The following is a 25,328-nucleotide window of genomic DNA, read 5'->3' on the forward strand; positions in this document are numbered from 1 at the left end:
ACAATAGGATAGCTGATGACTTGCATCTATCCATTTAAGTTTGGAAATTTCCTTTCTGTCCAGCATTTGTTTCAATCCAGCAAGGTCAATACATAGTCTATTCTCACTCACACTTTTTGTAGAGTGCACATTGTCCTATCAAGACCTATTATCCACATAACGTTCAATAGATATCCTATCTTCAGTATGTCCCTTGTTCAGAATTTCACCTAAAAAATTTGACAAATAGAACTCCATATCCATTACCTCCACAAGACCCAGTGTTTCTGCAGCCTAAGTGCTTTTAACGACCCTTTTTATTTTCCTAGCTTCCCAAGCTAAAGGACAACATTTCCCATTTTCACCCATCAGAAATTTTATGAAACCATCTGCATTCGAATACCCATCAGCAAGATTAGCATGTGAAGCATCATTAAAAATGACTAGCTTCATGTCCTTTGGGTCACCTAAGGACGGGAACTTCAGTACACATTTCTCCAGATATCATTTTTTAAATATTTTATTTGCCCTTAAAACATTCTCAACTTTTGGGTGTTTCATCATTGTGTTTAACTCCAGCACATCAAAATTAGCATCAGGTCTAGTCTGTGAGCACAACCAATTTAATTGACCAATCAAGCTTTGCAACTGCTCAGTCTTTGCTTTGGATATATCATCATCTTTCTGCAATGACCTAGCACGATTAACTGGGATGGGAGTAACACGCTCTTAATTGGATTGTTGATTTAAAGTTATTCCAGACTTAGTCTGCTTAATATCTAAACCAATATATTTAAAGGCCCCACAAGTCTGACTCCCAATCTTAAATTCTGCCCTAATCTTATTAATAACATATTTCTCAAAATCCACAGTACCACCCCAGAAGAAATCATCAACATGCATCATGGAGATGCCTAACATTTCCTTTTTATGGTACCAATAAAACATGGCAGGGTCTGTTTTTAGTTGCACACAACCAGTTTTCAACAAAACAGATCTCACCGAGAAATACCACATCCTGGAAGCATCATTAAGACCATAGGTGCATTGTTTCAGTTTCCATAGTTTTCTTTCTGCATCTGCTGCCTCTTTAGGTGGTTTCAGATACCGGTTTTAGGTGGTTTCATATTCCGGTGAATATGTGGCCAAAAGAGCTAAAAAGTTTTTCAAGGGTACTTTTCCAGCTGTGAGAGAGTCCACTCTAACATCTGTATCACCCAGTTGCTCTTCAAAACCCCTCGCAACTAACCTCGCTTTAGCCTTGTAAGTCCCATTGGGAAGGACTTTTTCAGTAAAAATCCATCTATGTGACAAGGCTGGCTGTCCCCTATCTGGTACCTCAGAATTAACACCAAACAATCTCCAACTCTCTAATTCCTTATGTTTTGCTTCTCTTACTAGTTTATCCTCAAGTTTATTGGCAGCCACTAAAAGTTCACTGTCATGAGGACATCTGCTTCTAGTTCCATTTCGAGACTGCTCTCTAGCCTTCATTTTATTGTGAAATCTGTTCAAACTATGGCCTGTATTAGCATTTCGATGTCTTTCGGGACTACTGCTATAAGATCTCACTCACATACTATCGGAGGCTCTTTCTGACGCAAGAGTCACTTCTAGACCCGCGATTAGAAATTGCACTGCGCTTTCTTACCCTCCACTCTTTCACCCCATTCTGCCAGTCCATGGACCTTGCTTCTTGGCTGTCATCTTGAACATTCAACCAGTATTTAAACTTGCCTGTAGATTTTCCTGCATGTCCCACAATTATTGCATCCCTACATTTATTCGACCCCTCTGGAATATATGTTACCCGAATACCTATTTGTGGCAGTTATCCTTTAGTTGTAATAGCTCTTTCTTGAGCCTCATGATCGCTCACATTAATATCTAACCCTTTACCGCATTCTGTTTCTCAGGACCTTCATCACAAAACACATGGTCATTTGAGGTACAAGGTGCATGTTTCCCTCTATCGGCTGTTCAGATTCTGAGATTTTGTAATCAACCCCGATTAATTGTGAGAAATGAACCTTAACAGTTCGATTTCCATGCTTGATGGCTACTGTCTTACCATCACGACCGATTACCTTGCCAGGGCCCTTTCTTGCCCAATGACCCTCTCCTCTTTTATAATACACCAAATCTCCTAAATTAAATTCCATCTCAGAAGGCTGTATAAGATGCCTCAGAGCTCTCCGAATTTTCTCAGCGACCTCAGCATTGATGAAAGCCCATCTCCCAGCATGTAAAGCGTTCAAATGTGCAGAAAAAATTGAACTAATTGTCATACCTTCTAGAGCAGGAGGACTAAAGTAAAAGCAAAATGCTGCAGATGTTGGAAATCTGAAATAAAAACAGAAAATGCTGGAAATACTCAGCAGGTCAGGCAGCATCCGTGGAGAGACAAGCAGAGTTAATGTTTCAGGTCTGTGACCTTTCATCATACACAGTTTCAAGCATCAAGATTAATAACTCATCTTTCTTTGAGACACCCTGCAACCTGCTGATCTGGACACTTAATTCAGACATTGTCTTCATTTATCAAACCTGTGTTAATTTCACATCTAATGCAGGTTTTTCATCTCCCTGACTTTTACATTTCTGTGGGCAATTCCTTGGCTCCCAGCACGTCTTTTGTACCTTTTAATGTCTTAAAGTGTCTACACATTACTGGGATATCTATCATTGCAGTCTTAATTCCTATCTGAATTATTCCCTGTATTATATATATTCCCCCAACCTTTCCTAATTTGCAGTAATGTGCCTGTTTTCACCAGTTTTGAAGAATGGTGTGCACATTAGTATTAACTTGTCTATTCTTTCCAAGTATTGAGTGACCTGTAGTGTGTTTTCCGTCATGTTCTGTTTTTTGCATCCAAAAAAGATACTTTTCACCTCTCCTACCACCACCTCCAAAACAATTGAATATTAGCCAATTCATAGCACTGGACTCCATTAAAAAAGAGATTAATGTATCTTAAGTGGTCACATAACATTTAGAAAGCAACAGTGCTTTAGGAGCCAATGACTCATTGGTCTGTCCTAACGCACTGTGGCCTTTGTGAATTCTGTCCTAACTGAACCATCATCAAGTTTGCTTGATATCTACTAATATCCATTATAAGCCCACCGACTCCCACAGCTACCTCGACTACACTTCTTCACACCCTACCTCCTGTAAGGACTCCATTCCATTCTCCCAGTTTCTCCGTCTCCGACGCATCTGCTCTGATGATGCTACCTTCCATGACGGTGCTTCTGATACGACCTCCTTTTTCCTCAACCGAGGATTTCCCCCCACTGTGGTTGACAGGGCCGTCAACCGTGTCCGGCCCATTTCCCGCACCTCGACCCCCACACCTTCCCCTCCCTCCCAGAACCGTGACAGGGTTCCCCTTGTCCTCACTTTCCACCCCATCAGCCTCCATTTCCAAAGGATCATCCTCTGCCATTTCCGCCACCTCCAGCGTGATGACACTACCAGTCGCATCTTCCCCTCCCTTCCCCTATCAGCATTCCGAAGGGATCGTTCCCTCCGCGACACCCTGGTCCACTCCTCCATTACCCCCACCACCTCGTCCCCATCCCAGGGCACCTTCCCCTGCAATTGCAGGAGGTGTAATACCTGCCCATTTACCTCCTCTCTCCTCACTATCCCAGGCCCCAAACACTCCTTTCAGGTGAAGCACTGATTTACTTGTACCTCTTTCAATGTAGTATACTGTATTCGCTGCTCACAATGTGGTCTCCTCTACATTGGGGAGACCAAGCACAAACTGGGTGACCACTTTGCGGAACATCTCCGCTCAGTCCGCAAGCAGGACCCTGAACTTCCGGTTGCTTGCCATTTCAACACTCCCCCCTGCTCTCATGCTCACATCTCTGTCCTGGGATTGCTGCAGTGTTCCAGTGAACATCAACGCAAGCTCGAGGAACAGCATCTCATCTACAGATTAGGCACACTACAGCCTGCTGGACTGAACATTGAGTTCAATAATTTCAGAGTATGACAGCTCCCCATTTTACTTTCATTTTTAGTTATTTTTTCTTTTTTACATTTTTTACAATCTTTTTTTTTGCATTTATTTCATTTCATCTTAGTTTGTTCAGTTTGCTTACCCACTGTTTTTTTTTCAGGTTTGCACTTGCTGCTGTTCAATATTCAGTGCATTAACACCTAATCTGTACTAATGCTTTGTCTTTCAATGCACCATTAACATATTGTTTGCCTTTGCTGCATGACCTTTTGGTCAGCTATGTGGCCTTGTCCAATCTGCACCTTCTCCTTTGTTATCTCTTGCCCCACCCCCACCTCACTTGCTTATAACCTGTGACTTTTCTAATATTTGTCAGTTCCGAAGAAGGGTCACTGACCCGAAACGTTAACTCTGCTTCTCTTTTCACAGATGCTGCCAGACCTGCTGAGTGGTTCCAGCATTTCTTGTTTTTATATCAAGTTTGCTTAATTCACAACTCTTAACATTAACAGTACATTACATGCTTGCATTACACATGCACAATGCTATAGCCTAGTTCCTAGTGTCCAGTTGCTGGAATGCTCTATTTGTACTAACATCATTACATAAATACAGGAGCTGAAAGGAATGGGGATGAGGGTAGAGGAAGGGAGCAAGCTGTGTGGATAAATTGACTAACTCTTTGAAAGTAGCTACTGCTCTTTTGTACAGAAGCTTTCATCAGTACATCAACTGATCGGCATCTTCACTGACACTTAAATGATGGAATGGTGACAATTCAGAGTGTGCTGATTCTTAACTGCCAGTATCCTAAGGGTATTAACTGCTGAGCTGGATTCAGTTAGCTTTATGCCAGCCTTGCACAGTACAGACCAAAGGTTGCCACTGCTGCCTTCAAAAATAATCTGTGGATTGCGGTAGTATTTTTCTATAACCAGGTGATTATCTTTTGTAGTCTATTTTTGAATGTTTTTTCCACTTTGTTTCTCTCCTGAGAATTTGTTAAAATATAAAAAAAAGTTTGGAAGTAGCAAAAATATTTTTAGTACATGAGATGCTAACTCTGTATACCATGCAGTGCCCTTGGGGTATCCAGCTCCTTATTAACAAAAGTAAATAGGAATCCTTGGAGTCCCGGCGCCTCCTTGCATACATACAGGACTTGATTTGCATGAATTTATTTAAAACTTGGTTCTTTCAGCCAACCATGGATGTTCAACAGCCAAGTCGATTTGACAGGTTTTGGTTTAAATTGCAATAATATAGTAGTATAACTTGATGTGTTGATCCCTAGTCAAGTATCAGTGTTATGTTACCATGAAAACATGTTTAGTCAGGTTGGTTTGCATATGTTTTTATGTTGCTGTTTTGTAGAGGGTCAGTTAGAAGCGATATCTGTGCCTAGTCACTGTAAAGACTTTAGAACAGAATTGGAATTTCATTATTTTATGACAACATCGGGATGATAGTTGCCATGTATCTTTTCACTTCCGTTGCTTTGTGTTAGAAGATCTCCGTTAACCTGCCTTTAATCTGATTTAACTGCACAGGCTGTCTTTGTACGTTTGTTTGCTCTGTAGTTCTTTTGTGCTTCCCAAATGCTGCTGCTGCTCCTCTCTTTTTCATTGTAACAAAAACATTTTGTTCACCAAAATGAAGCTGATCAAATCTGTTAATGGGAAATGCTCTGTGTTTTTGGTTTAACCTTTAAAAAAAATTTGCGGTGATGCAGGCTGAACAGTGAAGAAAAGGAAGAATTTTGATACAACACCAACTGTTTTGCAATACCAAGACGCAGCTGCGTTTTAGTTTACTGGGACACATGACTTCTGTCATGACAACTGTAGTATAAACAGGTAGTTAGATGACCCCTGTGGCACTGATTGATGCAAACTGCATAAGGGACTGTACTGTAAACAATGGTGTCAGTAAAACATGCAGAAAGAGGTTCTATAAATTTTCAACATTTATAATCCTTGCTTATGAAGTTTAGTCTTTGTGCATGAAGAACCTGAACCTGCTGGAACATAAACAACTTTTCGGTCCTGGGGCCTGTGCATTTCAGATAATCCCCACGTACTGCTAAGCTGTCTGCTGTGGCAAATGAGCATGTCAGATGGGCACACCAGCTAAAGAATGTAGAAGAAATTCTTAATGAAAATTGTGATGTGAATTGATAACTGAATTCAGATTGCCAGTGATTCACATAAACACCAGTGGAGGAGACATTCTTTGCTGTAGTATGGGTTGGATGCAAAGAGAATTCCTGGAACTGAATGGACATGTTCTCCTACAACACCGTCCCACTTCTTCCTTTTGGTTTTCGCTGCTTTTGTGTTGTGTTAAAGTCAATGAATTCTGACAATGACTGGTTTCTTGTCTTTGGCTTCACTGTTGCCTTTTCCCCAGCTGCAGAAAGAGATACAGGACAAGAACTCTGAACTAGAAACGCTACTGCAGCGTCGAGACCGAGAGAATGAAGAAGGAGGCAATCTAGTTGCCATGCTGCACTCGGACCTTGAACGATTGGCAGCTGAACGGTCAGTGGGAGAGTGGCGGGGGGTGGGGCACGGGCAGAGGGAAAATCAGCAACTTGCATTTGCTTCAAATTAAAACTTAAATTATCTAACATGCATTCAATTGACAAAGTACTATATTGATTTAAAATTAGTGCTATTCCTCTATGCATCATCAGTACTTGAACAATGGGTTTTTTGAAACAGTGTTGTAACCTGTGAGTCGCCATTAATCCTAAGATGCCGCTACTCCATCCTCCTTTCCCTCCTCTGCACTGATCAAGTGGTTCTTTGGTAGTTTAAGTGCCAGGAATATATTTATTATTGGTTCTAGGATTTAAGATATCATCAGATAGCAAAGTATAGATGTCAGTAATTCTCATTTCTGGCATTCACACAATAGAATCTTTTGTGTGTTAATCATAAAACCATGATCAGAGAGGTATGATCATAAAAGACTCAGCAGATAATTGCAGTATGGTTGGATGGAGTGAAACTGCAGTCATATCACATTTCTCTGGTTCAATAAGCTAGCGATGATGGCCCTGGAGAAGTAACCCAGTGGTCTTGAATTCAAAATCCACCACGGCAAGTTGTGAAATTGATTGCAAAAATTCTGGTGATTTTCCAACTGGAAGACGGGAAAATATGATCAACAAAGTTTCCAGATTGCTTTATAAACTCAACTTGTTTGCTACTGTGCTTCAGGGATTGGAAACAACCATTCTTGCCAGATCTGGCTCCATGTGACTGCACTCCCTTTGTTTAACTTAATCCTCTATGAAGTGGCCGAGCAAGTCACTCAGCTTTGAAAACATTTGCCACAGAAGACGCAGCACTACTTTTTCACAGCATTTTGACATGGCCAATAAATGCAGCCCCATAGTATGCCCTTATTAAGAGAGAAAATGTATGTATAAAAAAAATTGGTGGAGGATTATTTTGATGTGCATTGGCTTGAGTTAGTAACTGACTCAGCTTTTGACCTGTATTCCTATACAACTGGCCTATTTACACATATGATTTCAGACAACAAATGTGGGAACACTCAGTCTAGAGGGCAGTATCACGAATGTGCTTCCATTGTGAATATCTTTTGACGTCTTGTGTTCAAAAGACTGTGGAAATACCTGAGGAGATACTGGACTTTATTTTAAAGGGTCACTGGAAGGACACTTGGGACTTTGTTTAAAAACAAACACTTCCTGGAAGTCACATGTCTTAAGCTAAGTAAACAACAGGAGCCTTGCTGATGTAGATGTAGAAATCCGGGAGAGGGGATTGTGATATACTCAAACAAATTAGCATTGAAAGGGAGGAGGTATTAGTGGTTTTAGCGGGCTTAAAAGTGGATAAGTCCCCAGGCCCAGATGAGATGTATCCCAGGCTGTTTTATGAGGCAAGGGAGGAGATAGCAGGGGCTCTGACACATATTTTCAAATCCTCTCTGGCCACAGGAGAGGTACCAGAGGACTGGAGGACTGCGAATGTGGTGCCATTATTTAAGAAGGGGAGCAGGGATAAACCAGGAAATTAGAGGCCGGTGAGTCTAACATCAGTGGTTGGGAAACTATTGGAAAAAATTCTGAGGGACAGGATTAATCTCCACTTGGAGAGGCAGGGATTAATCAAGAATAGTCAGCATGGCTTTGTCAAGGGGAGATCATGTCTAACAAACTTGATTGAATTTTTCGAGGAGGTGACTAAATATGTAGATGAGGGTAAAACAGTTGATGTAATCTGCATGGACCTCAGTAAGGCTTTTGATAAGGTAGAGATTGGTTAAGAAGGTACGAGCCCTTGGGATCCAGGGCAGTTTGGCAAATTGGATGCAAAATTGGCTTCGTGGCGGGGGGGCAGAGGGTTATGGTCGAGGGTTGTTTATGCGAGTGGAAGCCTGTGACCAATGGTATACTACAGGGATTGGTGCTGGGACCTTTGCTGTTTGTAATGTACATTAATGATCTAGACGTGAATATAGGAGGTATGATCAGTAAGTTCGCAGATGACACGGAAATTGGTGGTGTCGTAAATAGTGAGGAGGAAAGCCTTAGATTACAGGACGATATAGATGGGCAGAGCAGTGGCAAATGGAATTTAATCCTGAGAAATGTGAGGTGATGCATTTTGGGAGGATTAACAAGGCAAGGGAATTTACAATGGATAGTAGGACCCTAGGAAGTACAGATGGTCAGAGGAACCTTGGTGTACTTGTCCATAGGTCACTGAAGGCAGCAGCACAAGTAGATAAGGTGGTTAGGAAAGCATACGGGATACGTGCCTTTATTAGCCGAGGCATAGAATATAAGAGCAGGGAGGTTATGATGGAGCTGTATAAAATGCTGGTTAGGCCACAGCTAGAGTACTGTGTACAGTTCTGGTCGCCACATTATAGGAAGGATGTGATTGCACTGGAGAGGGTGCAGAGGAGATTCACCAAGATGTTGCCTGGGCTGGAGCATTTCAGCTACAAAGAGAGATTGGATAGGCTAGGGTTGTTTTCCTTAGAGCAGAGAAGGCTGAGGGGAGTCCTGATTGAGGTATACAAAATTATGAAGGGGATAGATAGGGTACTTTTTCCCTTAGCGGAGGTGTCAATAACCAGGGAGCATAGATTTAAGGTAAAGGGCAGGAGGTTTAAACTGGATTTGAGGAAAAATCTTTTCACCCAGAGGGTGGTTGGAATCTGGAACACACTGCCTGAAGAGGTGTTAGTGGCAGGAACCCTCACAACATTTAAGAAGTATTTAGATGAGCACTTGAAACACCATCGCATACAAGGCTACAGGCCAAGTGCTGGAAAATGGGATTCGAATAATTAGGTGCTTGATGGCCGGCAAGGACACAATGGGCCGAAGGGCCTGTTTCTGTGCTGTATGTCTCTATGACTCTATTTAATGGGCTGTATCGGTAACTGGGTAAAACATTAAAATATATATTGTGATCCGTGGAGAGGTGGAACTAGAGAAAGACAGTGCACTCCTCCATCCTCGGTCGTAACATATAATGGGGGACTCTTGCGGGATTCAAAAGCCGCAGATAAATACGAGTACTGAGACTTGCTGAGGTTAAGGCTGATTAAGATTTTACGGTGAATTTTGCTATGCGTATTGAAAACCAAAATGGCTTTATCAGTTGCTATGCCCTTTCTGGAGAGGAAGGATTTATCCCTGAGTGATTTGCAAAACTTAAACAAGGCTAGGCTAATAGCATTGGCAGAAAAGTTGGAGTTAAAACCAGGGGCTAAGAAAGCAGACATAATTGAGGTAATAGCACAGCATTTGAAATTGGAAGAAGGAAAAGGCAATCAGGGTGGTAATTCAGTTGAATTAGCTAGAATTCAGTTGCAGATGAAGCAGCTTGAACAGGAAAATGAAATGAGAAAACTTGAAAGAGAAGCACTTCAGAGAGAAGAAAAGGAAAAAGAAAGGGCAAGAGGAAGAGGAAAAAGAGCATTTTGGAAGCTGGAACTAGAATGGCAAAGAGAAAAGGAAAAAGAAAGGGAATGAGGAAGGGTAATCCAGTTAAGAAACCTGGAATTAAAACAAAAGGGTGGCCTTGACTCCAGGGAAAGTTCTGATGAGGAAGAATCTGACTACAACCCAGCACCCAGTGGGGAGCTGTTTAAATTTGTCCAAACCCTCCCGAAGTTTGAGGAAAGGGATGTAGAGACATTTTTAATTTCTTTGAAAAGCTACCTAAACAGATGAGGTGGCCGAAAGAAAACTGGCTGATGCAAAACAGGTTGGTAGGAGGGCTCATGAAGTTTATGCCATACTTTCTGAGGAGGCTTCTGCAGGTTGAGATGGCAAAAAAGTCTATTCCCGCTGCTTATGAGTTGGTCCCTGAAGCTTATCGGCAGAAATTTCAGAACTTCAGGAAACAGCCAGGGAAGACTTGCATAAAATTTGAGGATAAAGCAAATTAACTTTGACTGTTCGATGCGGGCACTAAAGGTAGAGGTCACATATGAGACCCTTGGGGAAATAGTTCTCCTGAAGGAATTTTAAAATTCACTCCCTCCGTCAGTAAGAACCCGCATAAAGAACCAGGAGGTTTCAATAGCCAGGCGGGCAGCTGAGATCGCTGATGATTGAGCTTGTCCACAAGCCTAAACCCTTTTTTCCGTTACCCCCACAAACCCGAGAAGGTTAGAAGGTAGGAGGGTGAAAGGAAGGCAAGTAACCAAGGACGAGAAGGGTCAGCTGGGAACACCCCTGGATCTCCTCCTCAGGCCTGAAAGGAAGATGCTGAGGGTGAAAGTGAAGTCCGAAAGCCTAAGTGTTTCCATTGCCACAAGGTGAGACACCTTCGTGCAGAATGCTAGAAGTTGCGGGGTAAACCCATGGGACTTATTGGGGTGCACAAAGCCAATGCTGAGAAAGGGGCCCTGACTGAGAGTACAACAGATCAGGCTGTAGCTCTGACTGCAGCTGTAAAGTCAAGTATAAGCACTGGTGTGAGTGCAGGGAAGGTGAACAAGATACCCGAGAGGTACAGGGAATTCTTGCGAAAAGGAGAAATAACTCCATATCCCTCAAGTGAGGCAGGTGAGCCTGTAGTTCCACTTAGGGATTCGGGAGCCATCTAAACTCTTTTTTTGCTGGGGAACAGAGGAGCAGGAGTAGGCCATTCAGCCTACCCGGCCATTCAATATGATTGTGGCTGATCATCCACGTCAATGCCTTTTTCCCCACACTATCCTCATATCCCCTTATGTCATTTATAGTTAGAAGTCTGTCAATCTCTGCTTTAAACTTACTCAATGATAGAGCTTCCACGGCCATCTGCGGTAGAGAATTCCAAAGATTCACAACCCTCTGAGTAAAGAAATTTCTCTCCGTCTCTGCCCTAAGTGGCTTCCCCCTTATTTTGAAATTGTGTCCCCTGGTTCTAGACTCCCCAACCAGGGGAAACATCTTAGCTGCATCTACCCTGTCTATCCCTTTTAAGTATTTTGTAGGTTTCAATGAGATCACCGCTCATTCTTCGAAACTCTGGAGAATACAGGCCCAGTTTCCCCAATCTCTCTTCATAGGACAGTCCCGCCATCCCGGGAATATGTCTGGTAAACCTTTGTTGCACTCCATCTATGAAACAATATCCTTCCGAAGGTAAGGGGACCAAAACGGCACACAGTACTCCATGTGTGGTCTAACCAAGGTTCAATACAATTGAAGCAAGACTTCACTACTCCTGTACTCAAACCCTCTTGCCATAAAGGCCAACATACCATTAGCCTTCTTAATTGCTTGCTGCACCTGCATGTTAACTTTCAGTAACTTATTGATAAGGACATCCAGGTCCCTTTGTACATCTGCACTTTCTACTCTTTTACCATTTAAGAAATACTCTGCACATCTATTCCTCCTACCAAAGTGGATAACCTCACACTTTTCCACATTATATGCCATCAGCCACATTCTTGCCCACTCAGTAAGTCTGTCTAAATCCCCTTGAAGCTGCTTTGCAGCTTCCTAACAACACACATTCCCACCTAGTTTTGTGTCATCGGTGAACTTGGACATACTACATTTGGTTCCCACATCCAGATCATTGATATATATTGTGAACAGCTGGGGCCCAAGTACTGATCCCTGCGGTACCGCACTAGTCACAGCCTGCCAACGCGAGAATGACCCATTTATTCCTATTCTCTGCTTTCTGCCTGTTAATTAATCCTTAATCCATGCCAGTATATTACCTCCTATTCCATGTGCTTTAATTTTGCTAACCAAACTCCTGTGGGGGGGTCTTTTTTGCTCTCGTTTTCTCTCGTTCTCTTGTGTTCCCTCTCCCTCCCCCTCTCGGTTCTTGGTTCTTGTGTGAATATGGGTGTGGATGAGTGGAGTATTTTAGTAATTTTAAGGTTTAAAGTGTTAAGGGTAATAAACTTACATCTTTCTTGTTTAAACTCTAGAAAACCTGTCTGATTGGTTCTTTGGCAATTATATTAGAGGAACAGGAGCAGCGCTCACTGAGGTGATAAGTTCAATCACTGTGTTTAAAAAAAAAGGATAAACCCTGTTGCGGTCAAACCAGAGAAGGGGCAAAAGGGCAAGCCTGAGACCCCTTCCTCACCTGGTCGTAACAAAGTTGGGGGCTCTAGTTAGTGATTGTAATCCACAGACAAACGAGAAATTGGAAGTGGGAAACCAAATTGATCCCTGTCAAAAAAAAAAACTTCAGTACAGGTTCTCTTGTGGTTTTTGTTGCTAGAATATTAACATGTCTGCATCCGAGGCCAGTACCTTCCCAAGCCAGGGTGAAGATAGTTTAGAGATACAGCACTGAAACAGGCCCTTCGGCCCACTGAGTCTGTGCCGACCATCAACCACCCACTTGTACTAATCCTACACTAATCCCATATTCCTACCACATCCCCACCTGTCCCTATATTTTCCCTACCACCTACCTATACTAGGGGCAATTTCGAATGGCCAATTTACCTATCAACCTGCAAGTCTTTGGCATGTGGGAGGAAACCGGAGCACCCGGAGGAAACCCACGCAGACGCAGGGAGAACTTGCAAACTCTACTGAGGCAGTACCCGGGTCGCCGGAGCTGTGAGGCTGCGGTGCTAACCACTGCACCACTGTGCCGCCCAAGTTACTTGGGATAAGTTAAAGCTCCTAACTATGGAAGAGTTGAGGAATGTAGCTGGGCAGTGTGGGATCACTTTCCATGCAAAAGCTAAGAAATCCGAACTGCTAAGATTGCCAACCATTTTTCACTCGAACCTGAAGAGTCAGAAACAGGGTTGAAGTCAGACTCATTGAGGGTAATATTAGGAAAAACACAATTGGAACAGAGGAAACTTCAATTGGAAGCCAGGGAAAAAGGGAGAGAGAAAGGAAAGAGGGAGAATTTCCCAGAAGGAAAGGGAGCTAAGGCAGCTTGAATTAGCTAGGAGGCATCATGATAATCCCAGTGAAAGCATGGCCAGTATGGAAGCTATACTTAACTCAGGACCGTGTGCTGAACTCTTACACTTCCCCCAATTGATCACAAAGTTCGGTGAGGGAGATGTGGAAGCATTTTTTTGTCACTTTTGGAAAGCTTGCAAGACAGTTAAAATGGCCAGCCAAGAGCTGCACCCTTCTGCTACAAAGCAAGCTAACAGGAAAAGCCCGTGAGGTTTATTCACTGTTGCCTGATGAAAGCTCATCAGACTATGAATTGACTAAAAATGCTATCCTTGGGGCATATGAGCCAGTACCAGAAGTGTCCTGCCAGAAATTCCCAACCCTCCGGAAACAGCCTGATCAAACTTACCTAGAGTTTGAAAGAAGTAAGCAGCTGGCTTTTGACCAGTGGCTAAGGGCCCATGTATGAAAACCTCAGCGAGGTGATTCTTCTCGAGGAATTTAAAAACTCTTTTCCCGTTTCTATAAAAGCCCATGTGGAGAGACAGAAAGCTCAAAGGGTGAGGCAAGCTGTAGTTCGCTTTCATATACAAGTCCGTACCTCAAGGAAGACCTTTCCCTAGTCACCCTACAACCCCAAAAAGGGTAAAAGGTGGGAAGGTGATGGGAGCTGAAACAGTCCTGGGAGAGAGAGGAATGCTGGACATACAAGGGGCCTTCCTCAAGCCAAAAAAGATAGTGCTGAGAGCAGGAGTGTGACCCAGAGACCTTTGTGTTTCCATTGTAACAAGGCAGGTCACAAAGAGCTGACTGCTGGAAGCTACAGGGAAAGCCCGGAGGATTAATCAGGACACACCTGACCAGTGCAGGAGAAGGGGCCCTTATGGAAAGCACAGCAGAGCAGGCTGTGACTTTGACTGCAACAGCCGTAAAACCCAGGAAGCCTACTGCTGTAGGTGCAGGAAAATGTAACAAGATCCCTTAAGGTTATCAGGATTTTCTATCCAGAGGGAGAGTAACCCCGTACCCCTCGAGTGGGGAAAGCAAGCCCATCATCATACTCGGGGATACAGGGGCCACCAGATCCCTTTTGCTGGGAAAAGGCATGACCTTTCCCCCAGAGAGTGCAGTAAATACGAGAATGATAGTGAATGGTATCGGAGGGTGGTGTACGCCCGTACCTTTATATCGGGTGCACTTTGTGTGCAACCCCTAGTTTCGGGACCCGTGACCATAGGGATTGTCCCTAGTTTGCTTGTGAACGGAGTCGACCTGTTCCTAGGTAATGATCTGGTGGGGGCGAAGGTAGTAGCTTCCCCAATAGTTGTAGAGAGACCGAAGGAGGTCAGAGAGATGGGACAGTGCAGAACACAGTCCCCTGCAGTTCCTCTGATTGTGTGGTGACTCGGGCCATGGCCAAACCAGCTGCCTCAGAGGAGACTAAACTGGCACTACAGACAGATGACCATGCTGTCTGGTTGTTTGAAACCTTCACTGGGGAGTTAGAGGATCCAGGGAATGGGTTAAACCAATTTTCCCTCGTGGAGGCTCAACTAGCCGACCCAGTATTAAGGAAGTTAGCCAGGCTGCTTGAACTGAAACTGAAGCAGAGAAAGTTCCTGATTGCGACTATGTAAAGAGTGAGGTGCTGATGAGGAAGTGGAGCTCTCCTCACAGACCTGAGGACAAAGAGTGGACAGTGGTTCAGCAGGTAGTGGTGCTGCCAAGGTACCGTAAAGTAATATTAAGAAAGGCCCACGAGTTTACAATGGCTGTACATGTCGGTTTACAAGAAACCAAAGTCCGCATAAGACAGCAGTTTGGCTGGCCAAGACTCCACAAAGATGTATTTTAGAATTAGAACATTACAGCGCAGTACAGGCCCTTCGGCCCTCGATGTTGCGCCGACCTGTGAAACCATCTGACCTACACTATTCCATTTTCATCCATATGTCTATCCAATGACCACTTAAATGCCCTTAAAGTTGGCGAGTCCACTACTGTTGCAGGCAGGGCGTTCCACGCCCCTACTACTCTCTGAGTAAAGAAACTACCTCTGACATCTGTCCTATATCTATCACCCCTCAACTTAAAGCAATGTCCCCTCGTGTTTGCCATCACCATCCGAGGAAAAAGACTCTCACTATCCACCCTATCTAACCCTCGGATTATCTTATATGTCTCTATTAAGTCACCTCTCCTCCTCCTTCTCTCCAACGAAAACAACCTCAAGTCCCTCAGCCTTTCCTTGTAAGACCTTCCCTCCATACCAGGCAACATCCTAGTAAATCTCCTCTGCACCCTTTCCAAAGCTTCCACATCCTTCCTATAATGCGGTGACCAGAACTGCACGCAATACTCCAGGTGCGGTCTCACCAGAGTTTTGTACAGCTGCAGCATGACCTCGTGGCTCCGAAACTCGATCCCCCTACTAATAAAAGCTAACACACCATATGCCTTCTTAACAGCCCTATTAACCTGGGTAGCAACCTTCAGGGATTTATGTACCTGGACACCAAGATCTCTCTATTATAATAAAAGCAAAATACTGCGGATGCTGGAAATCTGAAACAAAAACAAGAAATGCTGGAATCACTCAGCAGGTCTGGCAGCATCTGTGGAAAGAGAAGCAGAGTTAACGTTTCGGGTCAGTGACCCTTCTTCGGAACCAAGAGCTCTCTGTTCATCTACACTACCAAGAATCTTCCCATTAGCCCAGTACTCTGCATTCCTGTTACTCCTTCCAAAGTGAATCACCTCACACTTTTCCGCATTAAACTCCATTTGCCATGTCTCAGCCCAGCTCTGCAGCCTATCTATGTCACTCTGTACCCTACAACATCCTTCGGCACTATCCACAACTCCACCGACCTTCGTGTCATCTGCAAATTTACTAACCCACCCTTCTACACCCTCTTCCAGGTCATTTATAAAAATGACGAACAGCAGTGGCCCCAAAACAGATCCTTGCGGTACACCACTAGTAACTAAACTCCAGGATGAACATTTGCCATCAACGACCACCCTCTGTCTTCTTTCAGCTAGCCAATTTCTGATCCAAAGCTCTAAATCACCTTCAACCCCATACTTCCGTATTTTCTGCAATAGCCTACCGTGGGGAACCTTATCAAACGCCTTACTGAAATCCATATACACCACATCCACTGCTTTACCCTCATCCACCTGTTTGGTTACCTTCTCGAAAAACTCAATAAGGTTTGTGAGGCACGACCTACCCTTCAAAAAACCGTGCTGACTATCGCTAATGAACTTATTCTTTTCTAGATGATTATAAATCCTGTCTCTTATAACCTTTTCCAACATTTTACCCACAACCGAAGTAAGGCTCACAGGTCTATAATTACCAGGGCTGTCTCTACTCCCCTTCTTGAACAAGGGGACAACATTTGCTATCCTCCAGTCTTCCGTATTCTCCTCGACAACATTTTCTTTCTCTACTGTAAATACTGACGAAAAATATTCATTTAATGCTTCCCCTATCTCCTCTGATTCCACACACAACTTCCCACCACTATCCTTGATTGGCCCTAATCTAACTCTAGTCATTCTTTTATTCCTGATATACCTATAGAAAGCCTTAGGGTTTTCCTTGATCCTATCCGCCAATGACTTCTCATGTCCTCTCCTTGCTCTTCTTAGCTCTCCCTTTAGATCCTTCCTGGCTAGCTTGTAACTCTCAAGCGCCCTAACTGAGCCTTCACGTCTCATCCTAACATAAGCCGCCTTCTTCCTCTTGACAAGCGCTTCAACTTCTTTAGTGGAGTACTGTAAAACTTGCCACATGTGCCAGGTTGAGGGGAAGCCCCAACCTGTAGTAAAATCTACACCCCTAATTCCTGTACCAGCCTTTGGGGAACCCTCCAGCAGAGTGCTGGTGAATTGTGAGGGACCCCTGTCAAAAACAAAAGAGGAGAGACTAGTGTGAGTTTTCACCGGGTGCTCTGGTTTCCTCCCACAGCCAAAAGACTTGCAGGTTGATAGGTAAATTGGCCATTGTAAATTGCCTCTAGTGTAGGTAGGTGGTAGGGAATATGGGATTACTGTAGGGCTAGTATAAACGGGTGGTTGTTGGTCGGCACAGACCCGGTGGGCTGAAGGGCCTGTTTCAGTGTTGTATCTCTAAATAAATAAATAAGCGCAGGTCTGTCAGATGGTTAGGGAGGAAGGGGGCGAAAAAGACAGTGTTTAGTTTAGAGATACAACACTGAAACAGGCCCTTCGGCCCACCGAGTCTGTGCCGACCATCAACCACCCATTTATACTAATCCTACACTAATCCCATATTCCTACCACATCCCCACCTGTCCCTATATATTTCCCTACCACCTACCTATACTAGGGACAATTAACCTATCAACCTGCAAGTTTTTGGCATGTGGGAGGAAACCGGAGCACCCGGAGGAAACCCACGCAGACACAGGGAGAACTTGCAAACTCCGCACAGGCAGTACCCAGAATCGAACCCGGGTCCCTGGAGCTGTGAGGCTGCGGTGCTAACCACTGCGCCACTGTGCCGCCAGACACAGTGAGGACAGATTAAAGGAGGGCCGGGAGGATTCTCAAATGGAAGCCCCCACTGTCGGGTCAGCCAACCCTGAAATGTTGGGAAAATTAGACCCCGCACCCTCCTATGTAAATGCAGGCCGAAGATGCACCTTACCAAGGCTGCTAACAGCCTTTACAGAAACCTGCAGGGACAAGGAAAGTTCCCAAAAGGGCAAACCAACAGGGAGGGCAATTCCTCACCTAGTCGAAGTGCCACAGGAGAGTGCAGTGGAATCTGGACAGATAGCTATGAGCAGGAATGTTCCAGAGGACATGGGGGAGATTAGCAAAGAGACCCTCCCCACAGTAAAGGGAAAAAGGAAACAAAAATGTGCTAAAGTGATCAGGAAAAAGGAAACAAAAATGTGCTAAAGTGAGCAGCACTTGTGTGGCTCACCAGAATGCTCAAAGTGAGGTCAGGGTGGATCTACCCACTGCAGAATCCAATGATCAGGGCTCAAGCCCAGAGCCAATCAAATCCCACAATGTCACTTCAGACTCCAGCCAGAACAAGGGCCCAGAGGAAATATCAGACCCTCACAGGGGCTTAAAACCAATTTATCACCCAATACCAACAAAGGGAGAGAAATTAGCAAGGTACTGGGACCTGAACCATGTGTTGCAGAAACAGCAGCTGAGGGGTTAATGCTTGTGCATAAAGGAGAACTCGGCTGAGACAGAAATTTACAGACACCAAGCTTCCCCAACAACCGCATGGTTATTGAAAGGCCCATCCCCATGTTATTTCAAATTGATACTGAAGAGATTTTAAACCTATTGGACAACACCTAACTGTCTCAGACCAACCTCAAGGGAAAAGGGCAGTTAAAATCAGCTTGGCTGCTGCAGAGAAAAAAGATAAGCTGCAACAATTTTAAGATTCCTAAGTGAATGAAAAATGAATGTTTTCCTGTGTTTTCTTTTTACCTCCTGTAATGAAATGCTCCCGTGGTGACATTGCATTCTGCATGGTACAGTGGTGTTATGAAAACACTTCATGCCAAATGGGAAATATTAATTTCATCGATTGGAACTTTGTCTGAGACCTTTCCTGGAAATTGTTACAAATAACTTTTTAAAAAGAAAAGTGAGTTTCCAAGATGGCCAGAGCAATTTGCACATGAATCATCAATAGAGCAGACTGGAGATAAACATGATTGACTCAACCTCACCAGAACAATGGGGTGCTTTCTGATTCAATTACCTGAAATAACCTTATCAATGTGGTCGTCAAGAGCTATCGACACTCATTGACTCTGAAAGAGTCAACAGCGCCAAGTGTGACTGGAGAGCCTGAGGGGAGAGCCTTGAATCTCCAGAGAACATTACAGAAGAACCTCATTCAGAACACAAAGAGGTGGTCCTGTCATGACTGCTTATGCAACTCTGGAAGACTGAGAGTTGTGACTCAGAAGGCAGACAGTAGCAGAGAAGCCATCGACATCTCTCTCTCTCTCTCGTGTTTGTGTGTGTGTGTTTCTTGTGTGAATGTGGGCGTGGATGTGTAGCATATTTTAGCCATTTTAACTGGTTTAGAGTGTTATGGATGATAAACTTACATCTTTCTTGTTTAAACTCAAGAAAACCTGTCTGATTGGTTCTTTGGCAATTATAGGTACAGGAGCAAGCATTCATTGATGTGATAAGTTTAATCACTGTTTTTTAAAAAAAAGGATAAACCCTGTTGCAGTCAAACCAGGGAAGATGCAAAAGGTGGAGCCTGAGACCTATTCCTCACCTGGTCGTAACTATATAATTGGCCATATCGATAACTGGGTAAAACAGTTCAGTATATGTTGTGACCCGTGGAGAAGTGGAACTAGAGAAAGACAGTGCACTCCTCCATCCTCAGTCGTAACAGCAGACAGAGTCCCATTCTATTTTTGCCTGCTATCTAGGCATATGTTCTTTCCAACAGGTCTTTATGGAACCCTGGCTGTGTGTTTTTTGTTTTGCTCCCTTGATAACAGACCAAATATAGACATCCAGCTGCTGCCATGACTGAATTCAGCCAACTCAGTATAGATTTGGACTTTAACCTTGGCCATTCAATTCTTTCTTTAATCCCTCTTGCAGGCAAGTATGGAGAGAGAGTTTGTGGTTAGCTGCTCTTCATGTACAAATCCATGCATCATTTGCTTTCCACCACCAGATTGCTTTTTATCCCTTCAACAACCTTTTCCCCTGTTTAAAAAAACATTAAAATGGCCGACAATTTATGCACAGATTTGCTACGGTGTAGGTATTTTGGAGAGGAACTAAGTTCACCTCCTTCATTGGGAACAGGAGCAGCATTTTATTGATATAATTTGTGACGGTGAACATGAACATTGTTCCTTTTTTTTAAATAAAAAGTTGTCATTAAGGTGAGCTGTTGAACAAGAATCCTATTTTGATTGGCCGATTCTAGCTTGAATTTCATCTTTTAGAGTTATGCAAACAATGTTTTTGGAATTGGTGCTGCTCTACGCAGGAACATACACTCCACCACCATGGCCTCTTTCTGTGCTGTAACAATCTGTGTGGAACCTCTTCTGGGCTATGCGAATATACACATAATGCAGAATATTCTCCATTTGAATGTATGTTAACTAGTTATATTGGACATGTCTTTTTTTTTAAATCCTATTTTTATGTATGGCTATACCCTCTGTGTAGTCAGCATTATCTTTCCTATTGGTTTAGTGAGTTTGCCCAAGCTGAGACATTCAGACCTGCACAATCCCAAGTATAATATGGCCTGTTAGCTGATATCAGCCAGGCAGTACCCATAGCCTATAACTCATAGGCACTTTAATTAAGCTTGATGTCAGAATCGCTTCTCTTGTCACTGTCCACTGCCATCTGCTGGAAAGTGGACGTTGAGTTGGTAGGATTAGGCTCAACTTTGATACACACACACTTAGGTCTAATGTGAACAGTTGCCAATTCAGTGACTGAGGCCTGTGGAACATTTAACTTCATTTAACTTTTTTAGTGTGAAGTAATTGTGACAGTTAATGTTGAGTTAACTGTAGGTAAATTATTCCATGAGATAAACAAAATAGAGCCCCAGACAGGATTATTTTTGTTCTTTTATTAGCCTAAATGACTAATTGGTGCTTCTTGCCCCCATTCAGGAAAAACTTAGACCGTTCTCATGAGCGAGTGCTGAAGCTCTTTTCAGAGGTGGTGAGAGTAATATTCTCCTCAGAAGAAACGATCAGTAGGCAAATAGGGCTCTGCCTGGATAGAAACCAGCCTACAGGTGCATTGGATCATGGAGGAATAGTGAGTAATTTGAGCATGGTGGGAACGAGAGGCCGACCTCCATGGATGAAAACTAAAACCCTGCTGGAACAAGACAAAGGTATTCCCAAGCTGCAGACTAATTGTAAACGTAATCTTAGTTCCTTATTTCTTCTGTCCCTTGCCCAAAATTATTGAAATATTTCTCTCTCTGTTCTCTCTCTCTCGCTCTTTCTCTCTCTCTTTTTCTCTCTCTCGCTCTCTGCTCTCTCTGCTCTCTCTCTCTCTCGGTCTCTGTTCTCTCTCTGTTCTCTCTCTCGCTCTCTGCTCACTCTCTCTCGCTCTCTGCTCACTCTCTCTCGCTCTCTGCTCACTCTCTCTCGCTCTCTGCTCACTCTCTCTCGCTCTCTGCTCACTCTCTCTCGCTCTCTGCTCACTCTCTCGCTCTCTGCTCACTCTCTCGCTCTCTGCTCACTCTCTCGCTCTCTGTTCACTCTCTCTCGCTCTCTGTTCACTCTCTCTCGCTCTCTGTTCACTCTCTCTCGCTTTCTGTTCACACTCTCTCGCTCTCTCACTCTGTTCTCGCTCTCTCACTCTGTTCTCGCTCTCTCACTCTGTTCTCGCTCTCTCACTCTGTTCTCGCTCTCTCACTCCGTTCTCGCTCTCTCACTCCGTTCTCGCTCTCTCACTCCGTTCTCGCTCTCTCTCACTCCGTCCTCTCGCTCTCTCACTCCGTCCTCTCGCTCTCTCACTCCGTCCTCTCGCTCTCTCACTCTGTCCTCTCGCTCTCTCACTCTGTCCTCTCGCTCTCTCACTCTGTCCTCTCGCTCTCTCACTCTGTCCTCTCGCTCTCTCACTCTGTCCTCTCGCTCTCTCACTCTGTCCTCTCGCTCTCTCACTCTGTCCTCTCGCTCTCTCACTCTGTCCTCCCGCTCTCTCACTCTGTCCTCCCGCTCTCTCACTCTGTCCTCCCGCTCTCTCACTCTGTCCTCCCCCTCTCTCACTCTGTCCTCCCCCTCTCTCACTCTGTCCTCCCCCTCTCTCACTCTGTCCTCCCCCTCTCTCACTCTGTCCTCCCCCTCTCTCTCGCTCTCTCTCTCTCTGTCCTCCCCCCCTCTCTGTGTCCTCCCTGTCCCCCCCCTCTCTCTCTGCCCTCCCTGTCCCCCCCCTCTCTCTCTGCCCTCCCTGTCCCCCCCTCTCTCTCTCTCTCTCTCTCTCTCTCTCTCTCCTCCCTCTCGCTCTCTCTCTCTCACTCTTTGTCCTTCCTCTCTCACTCTCTGTCCTCCCTCTCTCTCTGTCCTTCCTCTCCCTCTCTCTCTGTCCTTCCTCTCCCTCTCTCTCTGTCCTTCCTCTCCCTCTCTCTCTGTCCTTCCTCTCCCTCTCTCTCTGTCCTTCCTCTCCCTCTCTCTCTGTCCTTCCTCTCCCTCTCTCTCTGTCCTTCCTCTCCCTCTCTCTCTGTCCTTCCTCTCCCTCTCTCTCTGTCCTCCCTCTCCCTCTCTCTCTGTCCTCCCTCTCTCTCTGTCCTCCCTCTCTCTCTCTCTTCCCTCTCTCTCTCTCCTCCCTCTCTCTCTCTCCCTCTCTCTCTCTGTCCTCCCTCTCTCTCTCTGTCCTCCCTCTCTCTCTCTGTCCTCCCTCTCTCTCTCTGTCCTCCCTCTCTCTCTCTCTCTGTCCTCCCTCTCTCTCTCTCTGTCCTCCCTCTCTCTCTCTCTGTCCTCCCTCTCTCTCTCTGTCCTCCCTCTCTCTCACTCTTTGTCCTCCCTCCCTCTCTCTCACTCTTTGTCCTCCCTCCCTCTCTCTCACTCTTTGTCCTCCCTCTCTCTCTCTCACTCTTTGTCCTCCCTCCATCTCTCTCTCACTCTCTGTCCTCTCTCTCTCTCTCTCTCTCTCTCTCTCTCTCTCTCTCTCTCTCTGTCCCCTCTCTCTCTCTCTCTCTCTCTCTCTCTCTCTGTCCCCTCTCTCTCTCTGTCTTCCCTCTCTCTCTCTGTCTTCCCTCTCTCTCTCTCTCTCTCTGTCCTCCCTCTCTCTCTCTCTCTCTCTGTCCTCCCTCTGTCCTCCCTCTCTCTCTCTCTCTCTCTCTCTCTCTCTCTCTGTCTTTCTGTCTGTGGTGTGCACCTTCCCCCAGCCCCATGTGTTGTTCCCCCCACCATGTATTATCGTTCCCCTTCCCTCAGTGTGTTGTGTCCTCACTCGCTGTATCGTTTCCCCCCCCCCCCCCCCCCCCGCCACCTTTTTTTCTGTCTCCCTCCACCCCCTCTGTTCTCCCCACTGTGTGTGTGTCTCTCTCTATCTCTTACTGATGCAGAGAGCAGGAACGCTCAGCAGAGCTGCTTTATGTTTGCTCAGTTTTTGTAAACAATGGCAATTTCAGTTTCACAGCTGATAGCCGAAACAGCGGTTTCCCAACTTCGGACAGACTTGGGCTTTTCTGGCAGGTTCCGACTGTTTCAATTAAAACCCGCCAGAAAAGACCAAATCTGTCCGAAATTGCAATAACCTGGAACATAATTTCATCTGTTCTGCATTGTTACTTTACAAGTTTTTGTTCTGAAAACAAGTCCAACTTATTAGTATGACTCACATTTTTGATTTTATGCTATACACAACTTATTTATGCAATTTCCAATAAACAGTGCTTCTCTGCTTCAAAATGAAATTTGTTTTTAGGAGGCCTCTGAAGTTAATGACCATTGGCAGTTTTTGTTGAGGCATGTGGTGTGCTATCATGCAGTTGTGAAGCATTAATGTTTAACTGATAAAGGGGGAATAGAATATGAATGTAAACTAGCAAAAAACATAAAAACAGACTATAAAAGCTTCTATTGGTACGTAAAAAGAAAAAGTTTGGTTAAAACAAATGTGGGTCCATTTACATGCAGAGTCAGGAGAATTTACAATGGGGAATAGAGAAATGGCAGAGAAGCTAAATGATTACTTTGTGTCTGTCTTCACTGAGGAAGATACAAGAAATCTCCCAGAATTAAAGATCCAAGGGACTAGGGACAATGAGAAATTGAAGGAAATTAGTATTAGTAGGAAGGTTGTATTGGAGAAATTAATGGGTCTGAAGGGTTGATAAAACCCCGGGACCTGATATTCTACATCCCAGAGTGTTGAAAGAGGTAGCTATAGAGATAGTGGATGCACTGGTAATCATCATCCAAAATTCTATAGATTCTGGAACGGTTCCTGCAGATTGGAAGGTCGTAATGTCACCCCAGTATTTAAGAAGGGAGGGAGAGAGAAAACCAGGAATTTTAGATGTATTAACCTTGCTACAGTCATTGGGAAAATGCTAGAATCTATTCGAAAGCTTGTGATAAATGGACAATTGGATAATAATGATCTGATTGGGCATAGTCAACATGGATTTATGAATGGGAAATCATGTTTGATGAACCTGTTGGGAGTTTTTTGAGAATGTTACTAACAGAATTGATAAAGGGGAGTTGGTGAACATTGTATATTTGGATTTTCAGAAGGCTTTTGATAAAGTCCTCCACAGGCGGTTGGTTTGCACATGGGATAAGAGGTAATATACTGGCTTGGAGTAAGGATTGGTTAGCAGGCAGAAAGCAGAGAGTAGGAATAAATGGGTAATTCTTGCATTGGCAGACTGTGACTAGTGTATCAGTACTTAGGTCCCAGCTGTTCGCAATGTATATCAATGATTTAGATGTGGGGATCAAATGTAATATTTCCAAGTTTGGAGATGATACAAAACTAGGTGGGAATGTTTGTTATGAGGAAGATGCAAAGCGACATCAGGGGGATTTGGACAGGCTAACTGGGCAAGAACATGGCAGATGGAATATGATGTGGAAAAATGTGAGGTTATCCACTTTGGTGGGAGGAATAGATGTACAGAGTATTTCTTAAATGGTAAGAGAATAGAAAGTGTAGATGTACAAAGGGACCTGGGTGTCCTTGTCAATATATTTTTTTATTTATTTAGAGATACAGCACTGAAACGGGCCCTTCGGCCCAACGAGTCTGTGCCGACCATCAACCACCCATTTATACTAATCCTACATTAATCCCATATTCTTACCACATCCCCACCTTCCCTCAATTCCCCTACCACCTACCTATACTAGGGGCAATTTACAATGGCCAATTTACCTATAAACCTGCAAGTCTTTGGCTGTGGGAGGAAACCGGAGCACCCGGCGGAAACCCACGCAGTCACAGGGGGAACT

General features: G+C 44.3%; 1 protein-coding gene across 6 annotated transcripts in view; it reads left to right on the forward strand.

Moving 5' to 3' along the window:
* The window catches only part of pcnt (pericentrin), a 402,447-nt gene that overhangs the window by 204,129 nt on the left and 172,990 nt on the right, over positions 1–25,328 (forward strand). For 5 of the 6 annotated variants that reach the window (XM_068036205.1, XM_068036207.1, XM_068036208.1 and 2 more), the window contains 2 exons: positions 6,366–6,496; positions 21,024–21,253. In XM_068036205.1, coding sequence (XP_067892306.1) covers positions 6,366–6,496; positions 21,024–21,253 — 361 coding nt within the window. The remainder of the gene's footprint in view (positions 1–6,365; positions 6,497–21,023; positions 21,254–25,328) is intronic. The other variant, XM_068036206.1, reaches the window with a different exon arrangement.

Source organism: Heterodontus francisci, chromosome 7 (assembly GCF_036365525.1).
Source record: "Heterodontus francisci isolate sHetFra1 chromosome 7, sHetFra1.hap1, whole genome shotgun sequence".
Classification (NCBI taxonomy): Eukaryota; Metazoa; Chordata; class Chondrichthyes; order Heterodontiformes; family Heterodontidae; genus Heterodontus; species Heterodontus francisci.